At 55.4% G+C, this 21,489-nt stretch overlaps 5 protein-coding genes across 5 annotated transcripts; 1 reads left to right on the forward strand and 4 right to left on the reverse strand.

The window, feature by feature from the left end:
* Nucleotides 1-1,044: 1,044 nt before the first annotated feature.
* B0I36DRAFT_344743 (uncharacterized protein) lies at nt 1,045-3,746 on the reverse strand (the record flags this gene model as incomplete). Its single annotated transcript, XM_046156291.1, has 3 exons — nt 1,045-1,305; nt 2,185-2,531; nt 3,683-3,746. 3 exons carry the CDS (start codon nt 3,744-3,746, stop codon nt 1,045-1,047), a joined length of 672 nt encoding a protein of 223 aa, XP_046019168.1.
* Nucleotides 3,747-7,145: 3,399 nt separating this feature from the next.
* Nucleotides 7,146-11,041, reverse strand: B0I36DRAFT_312154 (PXA domain-containing protein). Its single transcript, XM_046152466.1, has 3 exons — nt 10,102-11,041; nt 9,249-10,044; nt 7,146-8,122 (listed from the first exon to the last, which is right to left on the reverse strand). The coding sequence occupies exons 1-3, from the start codon at nt 10,667-10,669 to the stop codon at nt 7,222-7,224; spliced, it is 2,265 nt and encodes a 754-aa protein (XP_046019169.1). The 5' UTR covers nt 10,670-11,041; the 3' UTR covers nt 7,146-7,221.
* On the reverse strand, nt 11,042-13,179 carry B0I36DRAFT_312156 (zinc-finger of mitochondrial splicing suppressor 51-domain-containing protein). Its single transcript, XM_046152467.1, has 2 exons — nt 11,556-13,179; nt 11,042-11,491 (listed from the first exon to the last, which is right to left on the reverse strand). Exons 1-2 carry the CDS (start codon nt 13,046-13,048, stop codon nt 11,440-11,442), a joined length of 1,545 nt encoding a protein of 514 aa, XP_046019170.1. The 5' UTR covers nt 13,049-13,179; the 3' UTR covers nt 11,042-11,439.
* Nucleotides 13,180-13,919: 740 nt separating this feature from the next.
* On the forward strand, nt 13,920-18,022 carry B0I36DRAFT_358315 (CPSF A subunit region-domain-containing protein; the record flags this gene model as incomplete). The annotated part of the gene is made up of 4 exons (XM_046157948.1): nt 13,920-14,163; nt 14,348-16,427; nt 16,647-17,931; nt 17,996-18,022. The coding sequence occupies 4 exons, from the start codon at nt 13,920-13,922 to the stop codon at nt 18,020-18,022; spliced, it is 3,636 nt and encodes a 1,211-aa protein (XP_046019171.1).
* Nucleotides 18,023-18,210: 188 nt separating this feature from the next.
* B0I36DRAFT_233025 (uncharacterized protein) lies at nt 18,211-19,114 on the reverse strand (the record flags this gene model as incomplete). Its single annotated transcript, XM_046149198.1, has 2 exons — nt 18,211-18,888; nt 18,983-19,114. 2 exons carry the CDS (start codon nt 19,112-19,114, stop codon nt 18,211-18,213), a joined length of 810 nt encoding a protein of 269 aa, XP_046019172.1.
* Between the last annotated feature and the right edge of the window lie 2,375 nt (nt 19,115-21,489).

Below are 21,489 nucleotides of genomic sequence, written 5' to 3' on the forward strand. Positions count from 1 at the left end.
TGTCACTGTTGTCATTCGCAAACCCCGACAGACTGTGATTGCTAATCGGCAAAGCTGTCGAGCCCGCTCGGGGGTCGCAATCGCTTGGCTCGTCGTATAACAAGTGTCCGGGCTACATAGTACGGGTGCGTGGCTTCAAGGCATTTCCCTACGGCATTGCCCGAGTAAGTGACAGCCTGCTAGTAGACATCACACAGGCTGCCCGGCCGACCGACGAGCTGCGCCCAAAGTTCTGCGCAGGGCTGTTTGCACGGTGGCGTCGCGATCACTGCGCATGCTCTGGTCGCTGTCGCAGTTGGCCTTGGGAGTTGATCTGACGCGCAGCCACGCAGACACAGAGGACAGTCCGTCACAGTCGTGATCGACCCTGCGAGATCTTAGCCTCGGAACTCCTCAAAGATTCAGACAAAATTGGACGGTGGCGTTCAAAGGTGACAGACATGCTTGGGCAGCACGGGAGGCCTAAACGATTCCAGACCCTGTTGAAGTTCGGGCAGGGGATTGTCGAGGGCAGAACGGAGGAGGGCAAGGCCTGTTAAACGGTGTCAGGTAAGGCACCGGTGATGTGACCAATAGGATATGAACCGTGACAGCCCCAGCCGGCTCGGAGTGCTGTTGTGTTCCACTCTAGTGGCATTTCCGCCCCTGACCCTAGTCGCATCTTGGCAGAGTTGCCGGTGGTGCTCGATAGCCACAGCCAGGAGGGATCGGCATTGGTAGTGTGGTTGCTAGCTCTAACATGCTGGCACAGGTAACTTATGGTGTGGCCAAAAGTGATCGTTCTGGCAGTCTCATCTCAAAAAAATTGATCTCTCGAAGACCGCCTGAGTAGCTGCTTGCCCAGCAACATCCAGCTTTCTTGTCTTGCTGAGCAGGCCAAGGAATGAAACGGGGACACTCGAAAGGTTGCGAAGCTCGAAGGCCAAGTTGCCGTCCTCGATGCGCGTGCATGCCCACTACGTCGCGGACATGTTCGTTCACTTATGCCGCTTCTGGACGTTCAATATATTCCGGTCTATAGGTGTGATCGACACAGCCACCCGCTCACAGCCGAGCCTGCGTCATGAACATCAGTCGAGAATATGATGTAGCAATGTCAGGAGGTATATGGTCCACGTACACACGCAACGTCGACAGTTTCAAAGTTGAAGCGAGATGCGCTGCGAAAGGGGCAGAATGCTCCTCTTCCGGTTTGCCCTTTCTGACACGAGGATGTCCCGTTTGTTGACAGCATGCAACCTCACCCCAGCAACGTTGGAGGACAACATGTAGGTTTTCATGAGGCTTGGTCGTGCTCCAAACTGCCTATAAATAGTGCATTGTCGTGAACCACGAAAGGTTTGGTCCTGAAGAAGGGGTGCGTTTTCAGTCAGAACAAGAAGTTCGAAAATTCTCGAGCACTGATTGCAACAGGGCCTGTCAGCGGACATGGCGCGAAGCATTGGCTGCTGGAACCTCGCCGCGCTCGCTGCGAGACGGGCTGTATGATTTCCATGTGCGAAGTGATGAAGTGCTTGCAGACGTTTGTCGGATAGATAGTAAGACCATGGAAAAAATAATAATTGGGATGCTTTCTCCAGATGGCATTGCTTGAAATGGCGGCAATTGCTGGCCCACTCTGGCATGATCCGGCTTTGTCAATGACAAATGAATGTCGACCTCAGCTGGAGCGTCTGAACACTTTTGAGCAGCCAAGGTGACCTGAAGCTCTTTGGTATATGCCTCTGTGACGCCTGCCCGCCCCTGCCGTTATTTGAACGCCTGCTCCATAGGATGTAACGCCGTGTGATCTCCTCAGACCCAGCTAGACTGATTGCGGCAGGGTCTTCGTGCTCGTCAGACTGGTTAGGCAGTACTTCCCAGTGATCCTTGTCCCCGTGGACCAGGGCTGGCTCGTCTTTAAGTCCGCGGGGCCGTTGATATGCGGATCCTCCCGAGCCGAAACGGGCAAGCCGATGAGAGGTCTTCATCCAAGTTGACACTCGCAGTCAAGGTTTACCTCGTTGTGGTGGTTGGAGGAAATGAGTTCCATTGCCGGCACACGCCACTTTCAGCATTGCAGAGGCTCCTATAGAGTTTTTGGATATAGCAAAGGGCGCAACGATTGGGTTGCAGTGCTTCAAGTAGGCCAACGCATTGAACTTGAAATCGGCTGAAGGCGCAAGACCTGCCCAGGGACATTACTGAAGCATGCAACACAAGCAGGAGGGTGATACCAAAGAAGTGTCTCAACTGGGGATGTTCGCGACTGCCGCTAGCTGGAGAGCCGCGATGATTGTGGCGGCTTGGATTCGAGGGCGAACAGCGACGCCTGCTAGCTTGGCGTCTCCGGCTGGAGGCCTGCCATGTCACAGAGGTGTCGCCACTGGCTGGCGACGCTCTGATGGAGTTGTTGTCGTCGTCTTCGTCCTCATCTGTCCAAGGAGGAAGTCGAGGGACCAAGTTGCCGATCGTAGACGACAAGACACGGCGCCACACGACTAGGATGTGCGTGCCTCCCGCGGGTGTGTGTTGCTTGGATTCAATATTGCCTGACGTAAATTTTCCGGCGTAGTAGCTGCGCTATGATATGCTTCCGGACCGTGCCCAGCCTTACACTGCTTTGTGGCTCACTGGGGGAGCGAGCAGGGCCAAGCAGCTGGCCTCGGGAGTTGCTGGCGGGCAGGAGGAGCCTGATGAGCCTGATGAGCACGAAGGGGAAGGATAAAAAGACGAGGGTGTGGACGGGAGGTGGTGCGCGGGCTGGGGTCGGGACGGGCATACCCTAGGCTCAGCGGCTGTCTAGCAGTGGACGGGACCCGCTGCCAGATCTCTCCATGGCCAGGGGAACCCTGCCCGGCCAGTGAGTGTGCACTGCAGGCGCACCTCATGGGATCCTCGCCGCCTCTCCTCCTCACTACCTCGTCTGCTGCTGCTGCTGCTGCTTGCAAATCATGTCACTCCCGTGCCCTCCGCGACATCTACCCGCCCAGCAAGTCAGATCACCGCGCCCGCTAGCGTCGGAGCGCAACGCTGGCCATCAGCCAGTCGCCCGCGCGAGGCACTGCCCCTCAACCATGGCTCTATTCCTTTATCGGCCATGGCAGCCCGCCCCGGCCCCCATGAGCCCACCTCCGCCGTCCAAGGGGTCCGCTTGCTCGCTCCATGCAGGCATCCGCGCGCGCTCTCCAGGGTCGCTCTCGAGCCCAGTTGGTGATGATGATACAGTGCCCTCTCCGCTAGGCTTCGGCCCTTGCCGCATGGGGTATCCTGCGTCTGCTCTGCTCTGCTATGGCCAAGGTGTGTGGGTGTACAAGACTCTGGCTGGCTGATGGTGTTGATCCCATGCTAGGCACCGCTCGCACAACAGGCTTGGGCAGCTAGGCGAGGACCCTCGCCAGGCATCCTGGCATTTATTTCCTTATGCTGCATGGCAGCGTCGACGATGATCTGCCCGGGACTCAAGCACTCACAGGCACGACGTCACATACATGCTGAAGCGAGACGCACTTTGCAGCGTGGCCTGCATGGACAGCAGCACGACTGCAACTGACTGCCCAATGCCTTGCAGAATCACTGCGAGGCTGCCACGCACCTTGCGCGCTTCAGACAGAGGTGTACCCGACCAGCAAGCAAGCCCATCCAAGGCTGGCTGGCTGGCTGGCTGGCTGGCCTACAACGGCCGCCCGAGGTCATGAGGTACCTCCCCTGCCCAGGCCCGGTGCCGAGTCAGCTTCTTCGAGCCACTTGCGCCAACGGCCTGACATGCTACAGTCCGCCGCCCGCCCTCGTCGGCTCGAGCCAGGGCCCTGGTCTTGAGATGGCCTCTGGTCATCATCTCCGCCCGGAGGGACGCAGTAGTGTTGTAGTCTGACCGTCTGGCAGCTACCACCACACCCCCTTCGTGCTCGTTCTCGGCCACTGGGCCCAGTCGAGCCCGCCCACACCCGCCCGCACTCGCCTTTCCTCTCGCACGCCCCGGGCCCTGCGTCCGCCAGCTTCAACCATGCAAGAGCTTCTTACAACATATGTACTGTCCACAGCTCCTCCCCATGCTCCCCAAGCTACCGTTGCAACTGCCTCCCTTCTGGTCTCGGCCTCGCTTCTCACCGTGTGCTTCAGGTTGCCGTCCGTCGAGTGCCCAAACCATCAAAACGGCATCGTAGCCTCGCCCGGCCTTTGCCCAAGTCTCCTGTCTGGTCTCTGGCTGAGACTCCCGACGCTCTCTTTACCTCTTCTGCCTTTGTCTTCCTAACCCTGTCTCTTGGACCTGGCTGCTGCTTCTTCTGCTACTCCATCACTTGTCGATATTGTCATTGCGCCGCGGTATTGCAGATATTGGGCCTCGCTTTCAGTCTCATCCGAGACTGCCATCTACGCGTCGGCACGTTCTTTCCTCACCACAGCTAACTTCACAACCCCACGGCTTCATATCTCTGGCACATTAGTTGCCCTGTTCTTCGCGATCTTGCGCCAGAACTGAACTCAAGGTTGTCTCGGTTGATTCACTACGTACTCGCGAAGCTGGTTGTCCCGATTCGGACCGCATCCAGGCGGCCGCCCAAAAACAAGTGTCACGACGACACGGCGACTATTTCTCTACGACCGATGACTGGCGACTGCCCTTTGCCACAACCAGCATTCCGACGTCGGGGGCCCAAGCATCTCTTCGAGGCCCGTTGAGGCTCCCGTTCCCCTATTGGAAGTGAGAGTTGGATTAGGACTATTGCCATTTCATTTTGTTCTCTCATCTCTCCTGCGTACCAAATTACTCTGCCTGCCACCTGTAAATCCGCAGGATAGCCAGAGGAGAGCCATGATTGCTCCCAGCACCATGGAGCAGGACAGCCAGGCTGATCATGACAACGCTTATCAGGACGGAACCTGGGCACACTTACACTCATATAATTCGATGCCAATGTCTTCCTTCGAAGACGAATATTATTCACAGCCTGGAGGACAGCCATTGTCGATGGAAAGCTTCAACATGCAGATGGCGCCCCCACCGCCGCCTGCTATACGAGCACATCCGCAGGGTGTCTACTCGACACAGCTGCCCCATGGACTGCTGATACCCTCTCAGCCGTCGCAGGTGCCTTGGCCCAGCCTGCAGACAAATCCCTCTCGCAACTTCTCTGCGCCTCCTATTCCGATCCCGCCAGCCTCTGCTCCCCCACGCGTCCCTCAGACTAAGCTTCCCTCGACGACCACGACTGGACCGCGCAAGACCCTCACCATCGAGGACCGTCGAGCCATGTGCAAATATGCCGAGGAGAATCCGCATGTCAAACAGACAGAGATCGGTGCCAGGTTTGGCGTTGAGCGAAGGTTTGTATAGAGACCTATTCAATGAATGCAGCTTGATGGCTAACGACGTCCAAACCAGCACCGTCTCCAAAACTCTGCGTAACAAAGACAAATTCCTCAACAAGGCCGAGGAACAGAGCAGTTCTCCCACGCAGCGCACTAAAGGCAAAGGCCCCCCGGACATTGAGCGAACGCTGGCATCATGGGTCAAGTCTGCGCAGAAGTCAGGCGCCCCTATCCATGACAAAGATTTAGAGGAGAGGGCACGCTTTTTCTGTGCCGGAGCGCACTGCGATGGCTCAAAGTTGATCACAAGGGCCTGGATCGAAAAGTTCAAACAAAAACATGGCATAGGGCCCAGAAGACGAGCGTCTGAGACGGCACTCTCAGACACGCGATACAAGAGCCAGCCCGCCTTGTTGGCCGCCTCGAGTACGACCGGCACAATTTCCCCAGTCTCGCCAAAGACCAAAGCGTCTCCTCTTGTGCCTGCGACTGCCAGCGATCTCAGATCATCGCTCTCAATATCGATGGACTTTGAGAGCGATGGAAAGCAGCATCACCCGCGCAGCGCATCAACCCTTCCTAGCGCTATGAGCGATCCAGCCAGCGCATCCTTCTCTGGTAGTGCGATCAGTCCAACTTCCGCTTACACCTTCTCGCCCAACCTCACCAACAGCCTGTTCGACGGCCTCGGTCCTGGCCAACACCGTCATCGCAGCCAAACCTTGCCAAACATTGACCCTCTGGAATACTTGGACCAGTCACATAATATGGACTCTCTCACTCCAAAAATCAACAACACTGGAACTGGATCATCTTCAGCGATGGCCTCTCCAGCTCACGAAGTGGCAACCAACCCGTTCACCTTCGAAAGTGCAATCTCGACACCTGTCCTTCGCCATACAAGCAGTAACAGCAGCCTAACCGGCCGATCGACGGCCTCGGCTGCTGTGAGCGGAACCCCAATCTCTGCGCCCAACTCTCCTACGCAGGATGACGCGCGGAGAGCCGCAGACACCCTGCTGTCATATCTGTCCAGTATGGCAAGCCCAGGCCTTGTCGACAAGCAAGACTACGACGCGGTGGTCCGCCTCACCGACAAACTCCGCCTCCATCAGCACTCGCAGATCATCCCTCAGCAGGGCCTACTCAGCAAGATGAACATGACAGGCCAAGGGCTTGGCATTTTGTCCAGGATACCAGAGGGCGATGCAGAAATGCTGCATTCGCCTCTGCACCAACTAGAAAATTCATAAACAGCAGCTCGCGCTGCTAACCAGACGACAGTGCTGCACACGACGCAAGTCCCAGTCTCACGACTTTCATCATCATACCATACGCCATACTATACTCTAGCGGATCACATCCAAAGCGTTCTCCACAGAACCAAGTTTTGCGCAACCATCTACACGCAGATGTTACTACTCCCCCACGCGAGCAGTTACAAGCACTATCCCCATTATTACGAATAGGCACAGCTACCGGACCACATTCCAAAGATCTCTAGGCGCTCACGCGAACTCGAATACCAATATCTGTTTATTTGCCGACTTTTGTTTTCATATTTTGCCCTTTTTATTTATTTATTGATCATTTGGTTGTTCATATTGTTTGATTCCTATCATATATTTTGCTGTTCTTAGGGCATAAAAGCGAGGCATTGCTACAAGCCGAGGTCCAGGGTCTGGATGGAAGTTTAGGTAGAGGGACTGCCCGGACACATGTCCTCGGTTGTCTGATTTATCCTCGCCGTCGGTACTTCATCTCATTTATGTGTTGAGGACATACAACAAGTCAGTAATGATATCGCAAATATGATCTGAAAATTTACCTTTCTACAACGTTCAAGCAGGCCGTGAAAGCGAGAAATGTTTGACAGTATTTGGTGGTATCTACACTACTAGCTCTACTAAATCTGGCATGCCAATATTGCTAAGCCAGACGCTCCTCGAGCAAGTCAACGACACCCCTTTCGGTCAGCTCGGGCATCAATCGTACAAGGATAAGCTCGAGGACGCCGTATAGCAGGTGCTTATTGCAGTATGGGTCTGAGAACAGGTCCAGGATGCCGGACTCGATTTCCATAATGGCCCGCTCGGTCTCGGGGTCCTCTTCCTGTGCTTCCTTTTCTGCTGCGGCTGCCGATCCTCTGCCACTCCCCGCGTGATCAATGATCTTTTTGCTGGGATGTGCCATTCCGGGCGTCGGCCTACCAGGGGTGTTGGACGTCGGCTGATTGGGGCTAGGGGTCGCTTCAGCGGTAGCGGAGGATGAGATGGAGGACTGTTGGCGTGTTGGCCTTGCCCGCCGGTGTGCTGCTGCGTTATTCGCCAGTGTCACATGAGCGGTAGCAGCGCCTGCCGCAACTGCGTCACCTACATGCGCGATGCCATGTTGCTGCTGCTGTTGATCATTGTCTTGTGTCCGTCCTGATCCCAGTCCGAGGTCGACCCTAGTCCCATTGGGATCGACTTCTGCTTGAAAAGCACTGTTGGTTTTCTGGAGCGGATCGGACCGCATCTCGTTGGCGGCGGCTACGGCGCTGGGCTGCTGGAGCTGACCACCGCCATGTTTGCTGATGCTAAGCGGTGAGCGCAGCCAAGCCCACGCACTGGCGCCATAATAGAGCCTGCCTACCCTTTTCGGGACGGCCCCCCAGATCGCCCTAGCGCATCTGCGCTTTAGTGCAGCAAGTTCCTCATCGGATGAAGGGGGGGTCAAGGTCGATGTTCCTGGGGCATTGTTAGGGAAGAGTGCGCCGCGGATGGAGCGCAGCAGTGGGGGCAGGTGATCGGGCGCCAGCATGTATGTCTGGATACAGTGTGACATGAGCCTATAATGGGTGTTAGTCAAGTTCACAGGCTTGCAGCCAAACATGCAGAAGAGATTGGGTGACGACGTGGGGGTTGCCCTGGAACCGGTGTCGGATCTTTGTGAGCAGGCCCAATTGCTCTGCACGAGACCCCGATGAGGCGCCATGTTTGATGGCGCGATGGGGCTGCAACACATAGCTTGTCTCCACATGACTCTGAGCTACTCCAAACGAAATGATGCTCTCGCCGCGGTGCAGACAGAGCCAGGCAGCTCGCCTGATATGCTCTGAGACCAGCATGTGTGGACGTGATGTAACACAAATAGTGTGACTGGGAGGACGAATCTGAAATCAGCTACCCCAGCAGAAGACCTGGGGGGTGATCCAGGCAGCTCTCGAAAGAAGAGAACCTAGGTTCTGATGCTGAAAACATCGGGGCAGTCATGTCTGTTGACAGGGTTACGGCTCATGATCTCACTAAGATCAGACCCTCGAGGACGACATGAGGCGGAGACCGGACAGAGCTGCCCCACAAGATGGGACTGGGCATGTCCGGCACGAAAGGACAGAGTCGCAACACGAAATGTGCTATGCCAGATTGGAATGGAGAAAAGTCTGTACAGGCTTGCCGGTTGGTGACGCCCCTGGTACTGGTTTGTGGTCGGCGCGTAGCGACGGCTTGCGGCTGGCTCAACTTGAACATCCCTGTCAACTTTCCGTGCAATCGGAAGAGCAGAGGCCTAACTCGTCTTGTCATTGGCTCGACGGGATGCGATCACGGGGAACTGTCCGTCGTCCTGCGGGCCACCAACTTTGGATGCTTATGCGCCACTTTCAAACAGGACTGGGTTGCTCAACTACAACCAACTTCACTTCTGATGAAGTGAGACCTGTGTGACGGAGTGCAGCCAGCCACGTGGACCTGTCCTGCAGCCCTCGTGTGCCTGGCTGAGGGCGTGTAGACAGTGAATATCACGGTGGCCAAATGTTTCGAAACCAGTGAGAACGAACTGACGCGGCTACACAGGCCATACAGCGCCGTTAGGTCTCGGAGCAGAGTTGTCCTGCAGAAGCACTTGCTGCTAACGCATTGTAGTGGGACCAACTGGACACGTAAGGGTACTGATGTAGGAGATGATTCGCCTACCTGTCCAGGACTCCGTCAACATTTGCGACTTTGCCCGGTCCACTGAGTCCACCCCATTGCAAAAGAGCAAGGGCTCCCCCGAGCCACGGCATGCGTGTTTGAACCTCAATCAGGTTTCCGAGGCAGGACCAGATGGCGAAAGAGGCCACAGGAACGTCAGGAGTTGCTGCGTAAACGTCTGACGATATCGAGGCTGCATATGGTTTTCCGTCGGGTCGAAGCGTCGATTTAGGGGTGTGAGATTGGAAAGAAGTCCTTGGTGGTAAAGAGCGCGACAAAGCCACAGTGCTGAATAATAATCTCCCGATGTTGAGCATAACAAAGAGACTTTGCATGATTGACCAGAACAGGCTGGTCAAGATCGAGCCGTGTCGCTTGGACTCAGGTATGTTTGCCTTGCCACCACTCCCTGGCTCGAGGTCCTGTTGCCGTGCCGAGGACTGCTGCTTCTGTCCCAGCCTGGTCAAGATGATGAAAATCTCCCATAATAGCCATGGCTGGGAGAGTTTCGCGATCATGAGGTTGCCGATGATCAGCTCTGAAAGGATCTGCCCGACGATCGCGACCAGGCACTCATTCTGGAGATCTTCAGTTGGCAGCAACAAGGCCAGTACGCCCTGGACTAGTAGTTGGCGGTAGGCGAGCTCATTTTCGTTTTGCTCTTGATCACTGACCCCGTCTTTTCGATGGGGCACCGGAGACAAGGCGGGCAGGGGCCAGAGCGAATGATAGACCTCACGCAGGCTTGACTCGAGAGGGGGTCGTGCTGCAGAAGCATGCTTCGCAATCCGATAGGCTGCGCCACTTGTGTCAGCTCCATGATGCCTGGCGGTTTATCGAGCGGACGACCTACAGCGAACATGGGCATCGAGCAGATCAGGCAGCTCATCAAACAAGAGGCTTTCGAGATCGACCTTGCGAAGCCTCTGCTCCAAAGCGCGCGTGACGTGCGCGATTATTTGCACAATCTCGGCAACAAAAGTCTCGTCTGGTGTGATCTTGCCATACCAGTTCTGGACAGACTCCCGAAGTATGATGGAGATAAGGGCGTACAGTTGGAGGTCGACATCGTTGCGACTCGTGAGTGGCGGAAGGAGATCCTCGATCGGAGCAGGCGCGGTCCTTCCTCTGTCCAAAGAAGCCTGAGGGCACAGCGTACGACGTATGAGCGCCGCTGTGGTCTTGTCGGACAGGAAATCTGCCGTGGGTGGGCGACTTGGCCGTGGCTGAGGTCTCGCAGCGCTCGGGTTTGTGGTTGTAGCTGCCGCGGCTTGCTTCATGGGGCTCGTTGGTTCGTATCCAGGGGACGGCGGCGCTCGCCCGTCTTCGCCTCCATGGTTTGCGCGTAGCCTTGTGTGGCCTTTCGCAGTCGACGTGCGGGTGGTAAGAGGAGGCGGTGCGACTGGTGCCGCTGCTGCCATGACCCCTTTGATCACAAAAGTATCCTGCTTACTTTCGTCTGGTCATGGTTCACCGTCGCAGGTGCGAGCGGGGTCGGAGTTGAGTGTCTGGTGGTTGAAGCTTGTTGCGAGATGACTGTGTACTCCATCCGCAAACTATCCTGCTGTGGAAGGGCATGCCGCGGCCGCACCTGAGAAGCAGCTCGAGGACGGTGTCGTGATCCTGTGCTAGCGAGTGGGGATGGAGAGGTGTCGTGGAGGGGGACGTCACCGCACAGCTCCACCTCCAACCAGGATCATTGGAGAGACCCCAGCCGTGCAAGGCACAATGTACTCTCCCACGTTGCACGCGATTCTGACCTGGAAGGAAACGGAACATCACACATCGCGAGAAGCGACCAGGACATAGCTCAGATACTGCCGCGCTTTACAGCTTCATTTTTGTACAAGTGATTCACGAAGAGACTGCTCTTGTGGAATCTTTATTGCCTCGGTGACCGCATCGCTTGCTCGCGGATCCTGCTTAATATCAAGCACACCACGACTCTCCTCTACTGCTTACAGAAGCAACGCAACAATGGTGATCTCAGAGCTGAAAGTTCCTTCCGATGTGACTGATCTCGGAATTAGACATCACTTCCCCTCTGTGCGACTGGGTCGGCAGAATATGTGTGGCTCTATCGTAATGTACACAAAGTACTATACATATACTCTGATGGATATAGGCGGCTAAGCCAATGTTACAAGTAATGCTACAGTTGGAAGACCTCTTCTCGGCCAAGGCAGCGTCACTATGTTGATCTTGTCGTCTCCTCTTCGGCATCCTTCCGCATAGTCTCGTATCTACGAAGTTGTTAGCCATACACCGGGATTGATAAAGTATTGGAAAATAGGGGGCGAGACGTACCTCTTGCCTCGGAAGGCCCAGACTCCCCAGTTTCCACACGAGATATCCTGCGGATCGAGGTCGTTAAGATCCCATCGCAGACTGCGGAACTTGTTCTCGCCCGGCTCAAGGAGCATGTCGAATTCTCCACGACAAGTCTTGTTCACCCATTCAATATCTCGCTCCATGTCATATTGAGTGTATCCGGTCACGATGATGGGTGCCTTGGTCTCAAGAAGCAACGGCACAGTCTCAGCCCACTCGTGTGAGCTCGCCGGGTGGCCCATGCCGGGGTGAAACATGACGAAGCAATCAAAGTACGGATCGTATGGCGCGAAATGGCCAGTCTTGTGAAGGGTGTGGTAGTAGTCAACAATCGTGCTGATTTTCATAGTCGGCCAGACACGATCCTCCACAATGGCGCCAAAAGGATTGGTCGGTGTGCGTGGTGGTAATGGGAATTCATCGTCGCGATTGCTCATACTTTCAGGTCCGATGAAGATGAGATGGAATTTGCCACGGGGAAACAGATGGGAGAGCTGCACCCAGACATTGCGAGGAAGCGAGGATTCAGCTCGGGCTCCCAGGATGAAGATGCGCACAGGCGGTGCCTCTGGCCGCAGACCCTTGATTCCAGCGCCACCTCCGGTCTTTGGAGGGTGCAGTGTATAGCGTAGGGCACTCATGCTCTTGAGGCCTTCAGGAGTGAGTCTGTCGCCCTTGCGAACACCATAGGGGCTAAGCTCGTGCAGAATGCTGCCAATCGTGACAGGATAAGTAAGAAGCCGCGTCGCCTGGCGCATGCTTCGGTCGTCGTTGATAGCCTCAAACTGACGTGTGTATAGAAGTGTGTCCCAGTTCAGCAGGTTGACTGGCGCCTCGTCCATCTGAGGACCCGCGTACTCAAACTCTGGGAAGAAGCGACCGGAACGGAGATCATGGTCGTCCTCGTTGATCTGCTTGAGTGTATCGCATATTTCGAGATGGCGCTCATAGTCCTCTGCCCAGTGCTGCTCACTACAGTAAACCGGGATGCCACAATCGGGACACTCAAAGTCGACATGGGCTGGCGGTTGAGTGCCGTTGCTTTCGACGGGAGGGGCCTTGCCATCGCTAGGAGCGTGAGCAATGCGGTGGTCTGGATGAGGGCAGGATGCATGCTGCCGTATAAACGCAGCACGCCGCCGCATATCGGGAATTGGCGAGTTTGTGTACGAGTGGAAGAGGTCGTCGGGATGAAGCACGAGCTTCTGCTTCTCGCCATCGGCTGGGGCATTTGTTGTCACAGAATGACCATCGTCGGCGGACTTTGGCTGGGCGCTGCCAAAAAGCGAGAAGGATTTACGAAGAGGAGAGATCGGCGACGATTGGGCTGTGAGGTTCGTTGAGCGCCGCCGGCTGTAGGCAAGACCGGAGAAGTTGCGGGCGACGTGAGTCGGGGCAGTGGTGCGGCGGGCCGATCGTAAACAGCTGCGGCAGACACTGGACGTCGCCAGGCGTATTGATGGTTCCATGGCGATTTGGGCCGAGGGCAATCTGCTGCAAGCAAGTCGTAATGTGCCGAGACGACGAGCTGGCGTGGCTGTGGGCAGGTCAGGCCTGGATCGTGCCACGATGTCGAGGCCCGCTGCACAAATTGTTCACCAGCTCCGGAGCCTGGCGGAGCATCGGGTCGCTGGGTCCGCGCCCGCCGGGAGCTTTGGCGCTTGAGGGGGGGGCTCTGCCAGTGAGCAAATCCCAGCACATCCACCTAAAGGCGGCCTTGAGCCACAATATGGCTTCTGATGGCTGTTCGTTCTGCACTTCACTCACATCCTTGCTAGATTGCGATGCCACTTTTACAAGTGAATAATTGAAGCATGATTTGCATCGCACATCATTTGGAGTGCACCTGCGCATATTCCTTTTTGGTCCTGTGCAGCAAAACAAAGTCTTTGTCGAGCCTCTGGCGGGCCACAGCACCAAGTCCCAGGGACGTCCATCGGTGCCTGTGGCGCAGTTGCTGTATGCGGCTCCAATCTCCAGCTGTCGGGTGGGTCGCGCGCAGGTCCGCCTAAGAAAGCTCTTCCAAAATTTGGAGCTGCGCTCGCTGCCTGCATCACACAGCTTTGCTCCTACTCAACACCACTCGCCCTGCTTGACCGCAACGAGTACCCAACTACAACCTTCCCCCGCTGCAGCGCGATCCTCGCGGTCGACTCCTGCATACACACATGGCGTCGTAGTCTCACACCTGCGGATTGCATTATTTCAATCAATCCTTGCCCGACTCCTGCCTAGTCGTCATTTTAGGCCCATGGTCCTCGCTCAGCGCGTCGTTCCTCCATAACCCCCGACATCAGGGACGAAGGCGCGCAGGGAGCCGTTCCCTCCCCATCAGCGACCATGGCGACTACTTCGAACATGTTCCTGTACTCCCTGACGATCCAGGCACCGACTACGGTGACGCAGGCGATCCTGGGCCAGTTCTCGGGGACCAAGGAGCAGCAGATTGTGACCGCATCGGGTTCGCGCCTGACGTTGTTGCGGCCAGACCCAGCCCAGGGCAAGGTCATCACAATCCTGTCGCATGATGTCTTTGGTATCATCAGATCCATTGCGGCATTCCGCCTTGCTGGCAGCAATAAGGGTAAGATCTTCCGTGTCCTGTCTTCGTGGCTGTCACTGAGAGATTTCAAAGCGCGGTTGGTCTAGCGCGACTTCAAGGTTGCGTGACCTTGGTCTCGAAGTGGTGCGGTCCTTGAACACTCTTTTGCTTCCCGCAACACTGCACGTCTCACATTGCGCACGCGCTAACGAACATTGCCGGATAGATTACTTGATATTGGCGACCGACTCGGGACGGATTTCGATTGTCGAATATATCCCAGCGCAGAATCGGTTCAAGCAGCAGAAGTTGGAGACCTTCGGCAAGTCTGGTGTGCGCCGGGTCATTCCCGGGCAGTATCTTGCCAGCGACCCGAAAGGAAGGGCTTGTCTCATCGCCTCGGTTGAGAAGAACAAGCTGGTCTATGTGCTCAACCGCAATGCACAGGCTGAGCTCACGATCTCTTCCCCGTTAGAGGCACACAAGGCGAACACTATTGTGCTGTCGATGGTCGCGTTGGATGTCGGGTATGCAAACCCCGTGTTTGCCACTCTGGAGGTCGATTACTCCGAGGCGGACCAAGACCCTACCGGGGAGGCTCTGAAAGAGGTCGAGACCCAGCTAGTGTACTATGAACTTGACCTTGGTCTCAACCACGTTGTCAGGAAGTGGCATGATGTTGTCGACCCAACAGCCTCGATGCTCTTTCAGGTTCCCGGCGGTAATGATGGGCCCAGCGGAGTGCTCGTATGTGGCGAGGAGAACATCACATACCGGCACTCGAACCAGGAGGCGTTCCGCGTGCCTATCCCAAGGCGGAAAGGTGCTACCGAAGATCCCAATCGCAAGCGCACTATCGTCTCCGGCGTGATGCACAAGCTCAAAGGCAACGCGGGGGCGTTCTTCTTCTTGCTGCAGTCAGAGGATGGCGACGTGTTCAAGGCCACCATTGATATGGCCGAGGATGACGAAGGAAATCCGACTGGCGAGGTTCGCAGACTCAGAATCAAGTATTTTGATACTGTCCCCGTATCGACCAGCCTCAACATCCTGAAGAGTGGGTTTCTTTTCGTGGCCAGCGAATTCGGTAACCACCACTTCTATCAGTTCGAGAAGCTTGGTGATGATGATGAGGAGCTGGAGTTCTCCAGCGACGACTTCCCTGCTGACCCGCTCGCCTCGTTCTCGCCGGTATACTTCTATCCACGACCTGCTGAAAACCTGAGTCTTGTGGAGAGCGTCAATTCGATGAATCCCCTTATTGACACCAAAGTCGCCAATCTCACCGAGGATGACGCCCCTCAAATCTTCTCCATTTGTGGAAATGGTGCTCGCAGTACTTTCAAAACTCTCAAGCACGGCCTGGAGGTCAACGAGATTGTGGCGTCTGAGTTGCCTGGTATTCCTTCGGCCGTCTGGACCACAAAGCTCACTCGGGAGGATCAGTACGACGCATACATCATTCTGTCTTTCAGCAATGGCACCCTAGTTTTGAGCATTGGCGAGACCGTCGAGGAGGTCACCGACACCGGCTTTCTTTCTTCTGTTCCCACCCTCGCCGTCCAGCAGCTGGGCGATAACGGGCTGATTCAGGTTCACCCCAGAGGTATCCGGCACATCATTAATGGCCGCGTTAATGAGTGGTCGGCCCCGCAGCACCGCACCATTGTGGCCGCGTCCACAAATGAGCGTCAAGTCGCAATTGCTCTCAGCTCTGGCGAGATCGTCTATTTCGAAATGGATACCGATGGGTCCCTTGCTGAGTACGATGAGAAGAAGGAGATGTTCGGCACCGTGACTTGCCTAAGTCTCGGACAGGTGCCTGAAGGGCGGCTGAGAAGCTCTTACCTCGCTGTCGGATGCGACGATTGCACGGTACGAGTGTTGAGTCTTGACCCTGATTCCACTCTTGAGAGCAAGTCTGTCCAGGCTTTGACTGCGGCGCCATCTGCTCTCTCCATTATGTCAATGGAGGACTCCTCTTCCGGTGGCTCAACACTATATCTCCACATCGGACTACACTCTGGTGTATACCTCCGAACTGTTCTCGACGAAATTACCGGAGAGTTGACAGATACCAGACAAAAGTTCCTGGGTCCCAAACCAGTCAAGCTCTTCCAGGTCTCTGTTCAAGGTCGTGGCTGTGTCCTTGGGCTAAGTTCACGGACATGGCTAGGCTATTCGGATCCAATCTCCAAGGGCTTCATGATGACACCTCTGGACTACAGCGACCTCGAATGGGGGTGGAATTTCAGCAGTGAGCAGTGCGAAGAGGGCATGGTAGGCATCCAGGGTCAGAACCTCAAGTAAGTCCGGCGTCTTCGCATACCCCTGATTGAACCTGCAAGAGGCCTTTGCCCCTTGACCCCCTGGACGGAAGTGATGAAGAACTGGGATCCGATGCCAAAGTGCAATGAGGTCACCAAATATTATTGTACCAATTGTTCCTACTGATCCGTCAACCCATGTACCACTCGTGTTTCTTCACAATCTTATTCAGAAGGAAACTAACAAGGTGGTGACAGGATCTTTTCTGTGGATAAGCTTGACAGCACCTTGCTGCAAGAGTCTATCCCTCTTACGTACACACCGAAGCGGATGGTCAAGCACCCGGAACAGCCCTATTTCTACACGATAGAGTCGGAGAATAATACGCTCCCCCCGGAACTGCGCGCGAAGCTGCTTGCCGATCCCGGCGTCGTCAATGGCGACGCAGCCGTGCTCCCTCCGGAGGACTTTGGCTATCCCAGGGGCCGTGGGCGTTGGGCATCATGCATCAGCGTGGTTGATCCATCTATTGAGAAGAGGGTCTTGCAAACCCTTGATCTTGAGGATAACGAAGCAGCTGTGAGCATGGCGACGGTATCATTTGCGAGCCAAGACAACGAGACTTTCCTTGTTGTCGGCACCGGGAAGGACATGATCCTGAATCCTCGCCAGTTCAGCGCTGGCTTCATCCATGTCTACCGATTCCAGGAGGATGGTCGAGAGATTGAATTCATCCACAAAACAAAGGTTGAGGAGCCACCAATGGCCCTGATTCAGTTCCAGGGACGACTCCTGGCAGGCATCGGCAAGACTTTGAGAGCTTACGACCTGGGTCTGCGTCAGCTTCTCCGTAAGGCTCAGGCCGAGGTCGCGCCGCATCTCATTGTCTCACTACAGACTCAAGGCAGTCGCATCATTGTGGGAGACGTACAGCAAAGTGTCATTTACGTTGTATACAAGCACGAGAGCAACAAGCTCATCCCCTTCAGCGATGATCAGATTGCTCGCTGGACGACTTGTACTACTATGGTCGACTACGAATCTGTTGCAGGTGGTGACAAATTCGGCAATGTCTGGATTGTTCGCTGCCCGGCCAAGGCCAGTGAAGAGGCTGACGAAGACGGCGGCGGCGCCCATCTTGAGCACGCCAGAGAGTACTTGCATGGCACCAATCACCGCGTGAGCTTGATGACGCACTTCTTCACTCAGGATGTACCAACCAGTATCACCAAGACCAATCTTGTCGTTGGTGGCCAAGATGTCTTGCTTTGGAGCGGCATACAAGGCACTATTGGCGTCTTCATTCCATTTGTCAGCCGTGAAGATGTCGACTTCTTTCAGAGCCTCGAATCCCACATGCGGACTGAGGACCCCCCACTCGCTGGGAGAGATCACCTGATCTACCGTAGCTATTATGTGCCTGTTAAGGGTGTCATAGACGGCGACCTGTGTGAGAGATTTGCATTGCTCCCCACAGACAAGAAGCAGATGATCGCGAGCGACCTCGACCGTTCAGTCCGCGAGATCGAGAGGAAGATTTCGGTAAGTTTTGAGTGGAGTCCTTGTCCTCATCAGTCATGTGCTAACTGCTAACGTCACCAAACAGGACCTCCGCACCCGATCAGCGTTCTGAGCACACTTTCTTTGTGTAGTCCGAATCGCTCTCGCCACAGTGACAAAGCGACAACCCTTGGCGTGTGGATAATGCTGGGATATTTTGTTCGAAACTTGGCACGACACCATCCAGCTGTTCAGACAGCCTCTCACTGGCTGCACAGCCGACAAGCTCGGTCATTTCATGGCAACACGTACTTCTATGTACTAGCGTCTAGTGAAGCCTGGTACCCGCGTCGCGCCACGAGGTCGTGCTGCCGTTTTCCCTCGCTTTGTACTTTCGAGAGGATGTGCGCGCTCCCACTCCTCATCTGCCAGATAGGCTTCTACGGCGAGATCCATGTCATAGTCGGCCTGCTCCAAGTATAGTACCGCCAAGTCGTACTCGTGCACTTTGCAGCTGACCATCCACCTCCGAATCTTGGCTTTGCGCAGCTCCTCCTCCTCACCTTCAACCGGACGGGGAGACAGTGAGATACCTGCCTTGTAATATTGGCCAGGTATTATGACTGTCCGGCGCGCAAGTAATAAATGGTCTGCATTGAGGTTATTCGCCCTCCGCAGCGCATCCGCTGGGACACCATAACGCAAAGATAATGAGGAGACTGTATCATCGGGGTGATGGAGGAAGTGCAGGGTATCCTCCGCGACGTCGTCATCCAGCGGCACCGACTTTTCGTCGAGAGGTGAGGACGAATTGCGAAACGGTCTGTGAATCGTGGGATATGACGTATATGGTGGCGGCGCTAGAGATTCGACGGCGGCTGGATCAGATGTTGAGGCTACCGCGTCATACGACGGTGGCTCTTTGAGGCCCGGCGGGAGGCTACTCGTTGTTTGAGAAATTTGACAATACGGGCAATATGTCCTAAACCTCGGGTTGCTCTTTAGAGAATCACATTAGCACGCAAGAGTGTTGCGCTTGCGATACAAAACCAAACGAAAGGACTCGTGATTTTTCGTGATGATGATAACGTACGCGAATGCAGGCGCCGCATATGACTCTGGGGCAGCACTCCAGCCGATGATCCGGAGGGAGTGGCTTCTCGGAAGAATCGCTATATCGCTCGACCTGTGACAGGAGCATGGCGCAAGTGCAGCACGCCTCCATGTTTGAGGCTGGGCGAGGAGAACCTCTGGCGGACGCGACAGTCATTCTGCCCGGATTCTGTTCGCTGATGCGCGGATATGCAGGGTGGCCGGGCAGAGCGGTTGTTCTTTGTGGCTGTCGGATCTGGACGCAGAGAAGGGTATTCTCGCGGGGAAGTGTTGTGATGGCGGCGGAGGCAGTGGTGACGGATAAAACGTCGTGGGGGTCGAACAAGCTTGGAATTTGGGCCAGCCTAGACACATTTCGGATCTAGATGTCATGGGGCGGCGGGTGCGCCTACACAGCGGCGGCAACGCTGCCTGTTGCCCCCCCCCCCCTACTGATCAGGTCCAAATTAATCCGGCCCAAGCCCCCCCACCAAAATTGGCTGCACAGTACTTGCACACGACAAAAGGCCACAGAACCGTCAAACGAGGTCAGAATCGAGTAGTAATTATTGCATTTTGAAGCTGGCGATGGCGGCTTCAATATTTGGTGTATCCTCCGCGCGCACGGGCCACTGCGCGAAGGCGACGGTCCATTGTAGTGAGGACCTTTGTGATCAGCCGTTCCGGCACTGCTGCCCACGCCGACTTCAAACACTCCTCAAATTGGGAGGTATCACCGTCGTTTCTTTTGAGGGCCATAATGTTTGGAAACAGTTTTACTAGCTGGCGCTTCATTGAGGCCCAAATGTGCTCAATTGGGTTGAGATCTGGCGAGTGTGCTGGCCAGTCTGGTAGTACCGCAATGCCCCTGACGGCGAGCCAATCCATAGTACTCTCTGCGCAATGAATTGCTGCATTATCCTGCTGAAATACCTGCCAATCGTCGTATATTGGGATGAAGCCATCGCGTAATGCCTTCTGATAACTCCAGGCCGTATAGCCCTTCTTTCGCTTGTTAGGATCTGGCTGCGGTTCGCGCTGCATTATCACCAACTCTGACCGGCACCCCACGCCGTTCTTCAGGTATATGGCACCCCAAACCATAATGGATAGGTTCGCCTTAACGTGCGATTTAAGGTTAACGAACTGGTCGTCCCATTTCTCGCTTGGGAAGCGGAATACCCATTGCGCGGGTGCGTTCGTGGAGTTCTGGCAGGACGACTCATCCGTGAAAATCACCTAGATCAAGTCAGGATAATCCCACCAACTTCACTTACACGTACCTCCTGCAATTCGTCGACTTTTGGTAGCCACTCTCTTGCAAATGCAAGCCTAGCTCTTCGTGCTTCTTTAGATAGCGGAATCCTCTTCTGAGCTTTCCACTTACGTAGCTTAGCTTCGTGAATGATGCGCTTTATAGATGTCTTGGAGATCTGGAAGGGCATGGCTTGTATGATCTCTGGCCACGTCGCTTTTCGCTTGCGTTTGACGATAGTTAGTACGCGCCTTCTCTGGGCATTTGTGAATCCATTGCGACCATTCCGAGGCGATTTGGCTAGGTTGCCGTTGTTTTTCCAGTCCGAGATAATGCGGGTGATTGTTGACTTGGAGGCCCGCGTAAGCTCGGCAATGCGGCGGTGCGTTACACCTGCGAAATGGGCGGCGCAGATAGCTGCTTTCTTCTTAGGAGTGAAATCCTGCTTCGGCAGCCTATCGGCGCACACTCCAGCAACAAAATCATCCATGATAACCTCAAAATGCGCTCGAAATGGTGGTTTTGAAGAAGGGAGGGTTTGCAGGTGGCGCGACGCGTTCGCGTCGGTGGGGTGGTTGGGCCGGATTATTCTGGGCCCCAACTGTAATTGCTGGTTAAGTCCGGCCCAGGTACATGTGCTCCGCTGACTGTACGGGACTCTACTTCCATCATCACCACTGCGGTCCTTGCTCTCGGACTGCTTGACTTTCTGGGCGGCCAGTCCGTGTCTGTTGTGCAAGGGAGAACAGTTGTGCTATTTCATCGCATCGCACAACATACCTCTTTCGGCAGATCAGGCCCTGGCGCTGAGCTGCATGGGTTTCGTTCTGAAATAACGGCATCGAGACTGCAAGCAACAATGTCTCAGGGAGGAAATCCCCTAGTCCCCGAGCTCCAGTCCACGTACCAAGAACAGTTTGAAGACACCTGGCTGCTTTGCATCGATGTCACTTGGTGCACCGGAACAGCTCGTGACGGTAGTCGTTGTCTGTGGTCAAGCACCGATATTCCAATCGGCCGGTCTGGTTGTGGTACCGTGACTCGTGCTGGGGTTACGTCACGATGCCCAAGCGCCGGTGGTAGCGTGCATGGGCTCGGCGTTAGCTTAGCGGGCAGGTCCCTTGGGGACGCTGTGGAGCTCTCGCTGCCAGCAACACCACTGAGCAGCTTGAACGCAAGTCCACTCGGCAACTCGAGCTGTGAAACAACAACTGCCACGACAACGACGAAAGGCAATCTGCCCGACAGAAAAG

Source organism: Microdochium trichocladiopsis (genome assembly GCF_020744255.1).
Source record: "Microdochium trichocladiopsis strain MPI-CAGE-CH-0230 chromosome Unknown B0I36scaffold_1, whole genome shotgun sequence".
Classification (NCBI taxonomy): domain Eukaryota; kingdom Fungi; phylum Ascomycota; class Sordariomycetes; order Xylariales; family Microdochiaceae; genus Microdochium; species Microdochium trichocladiopsis.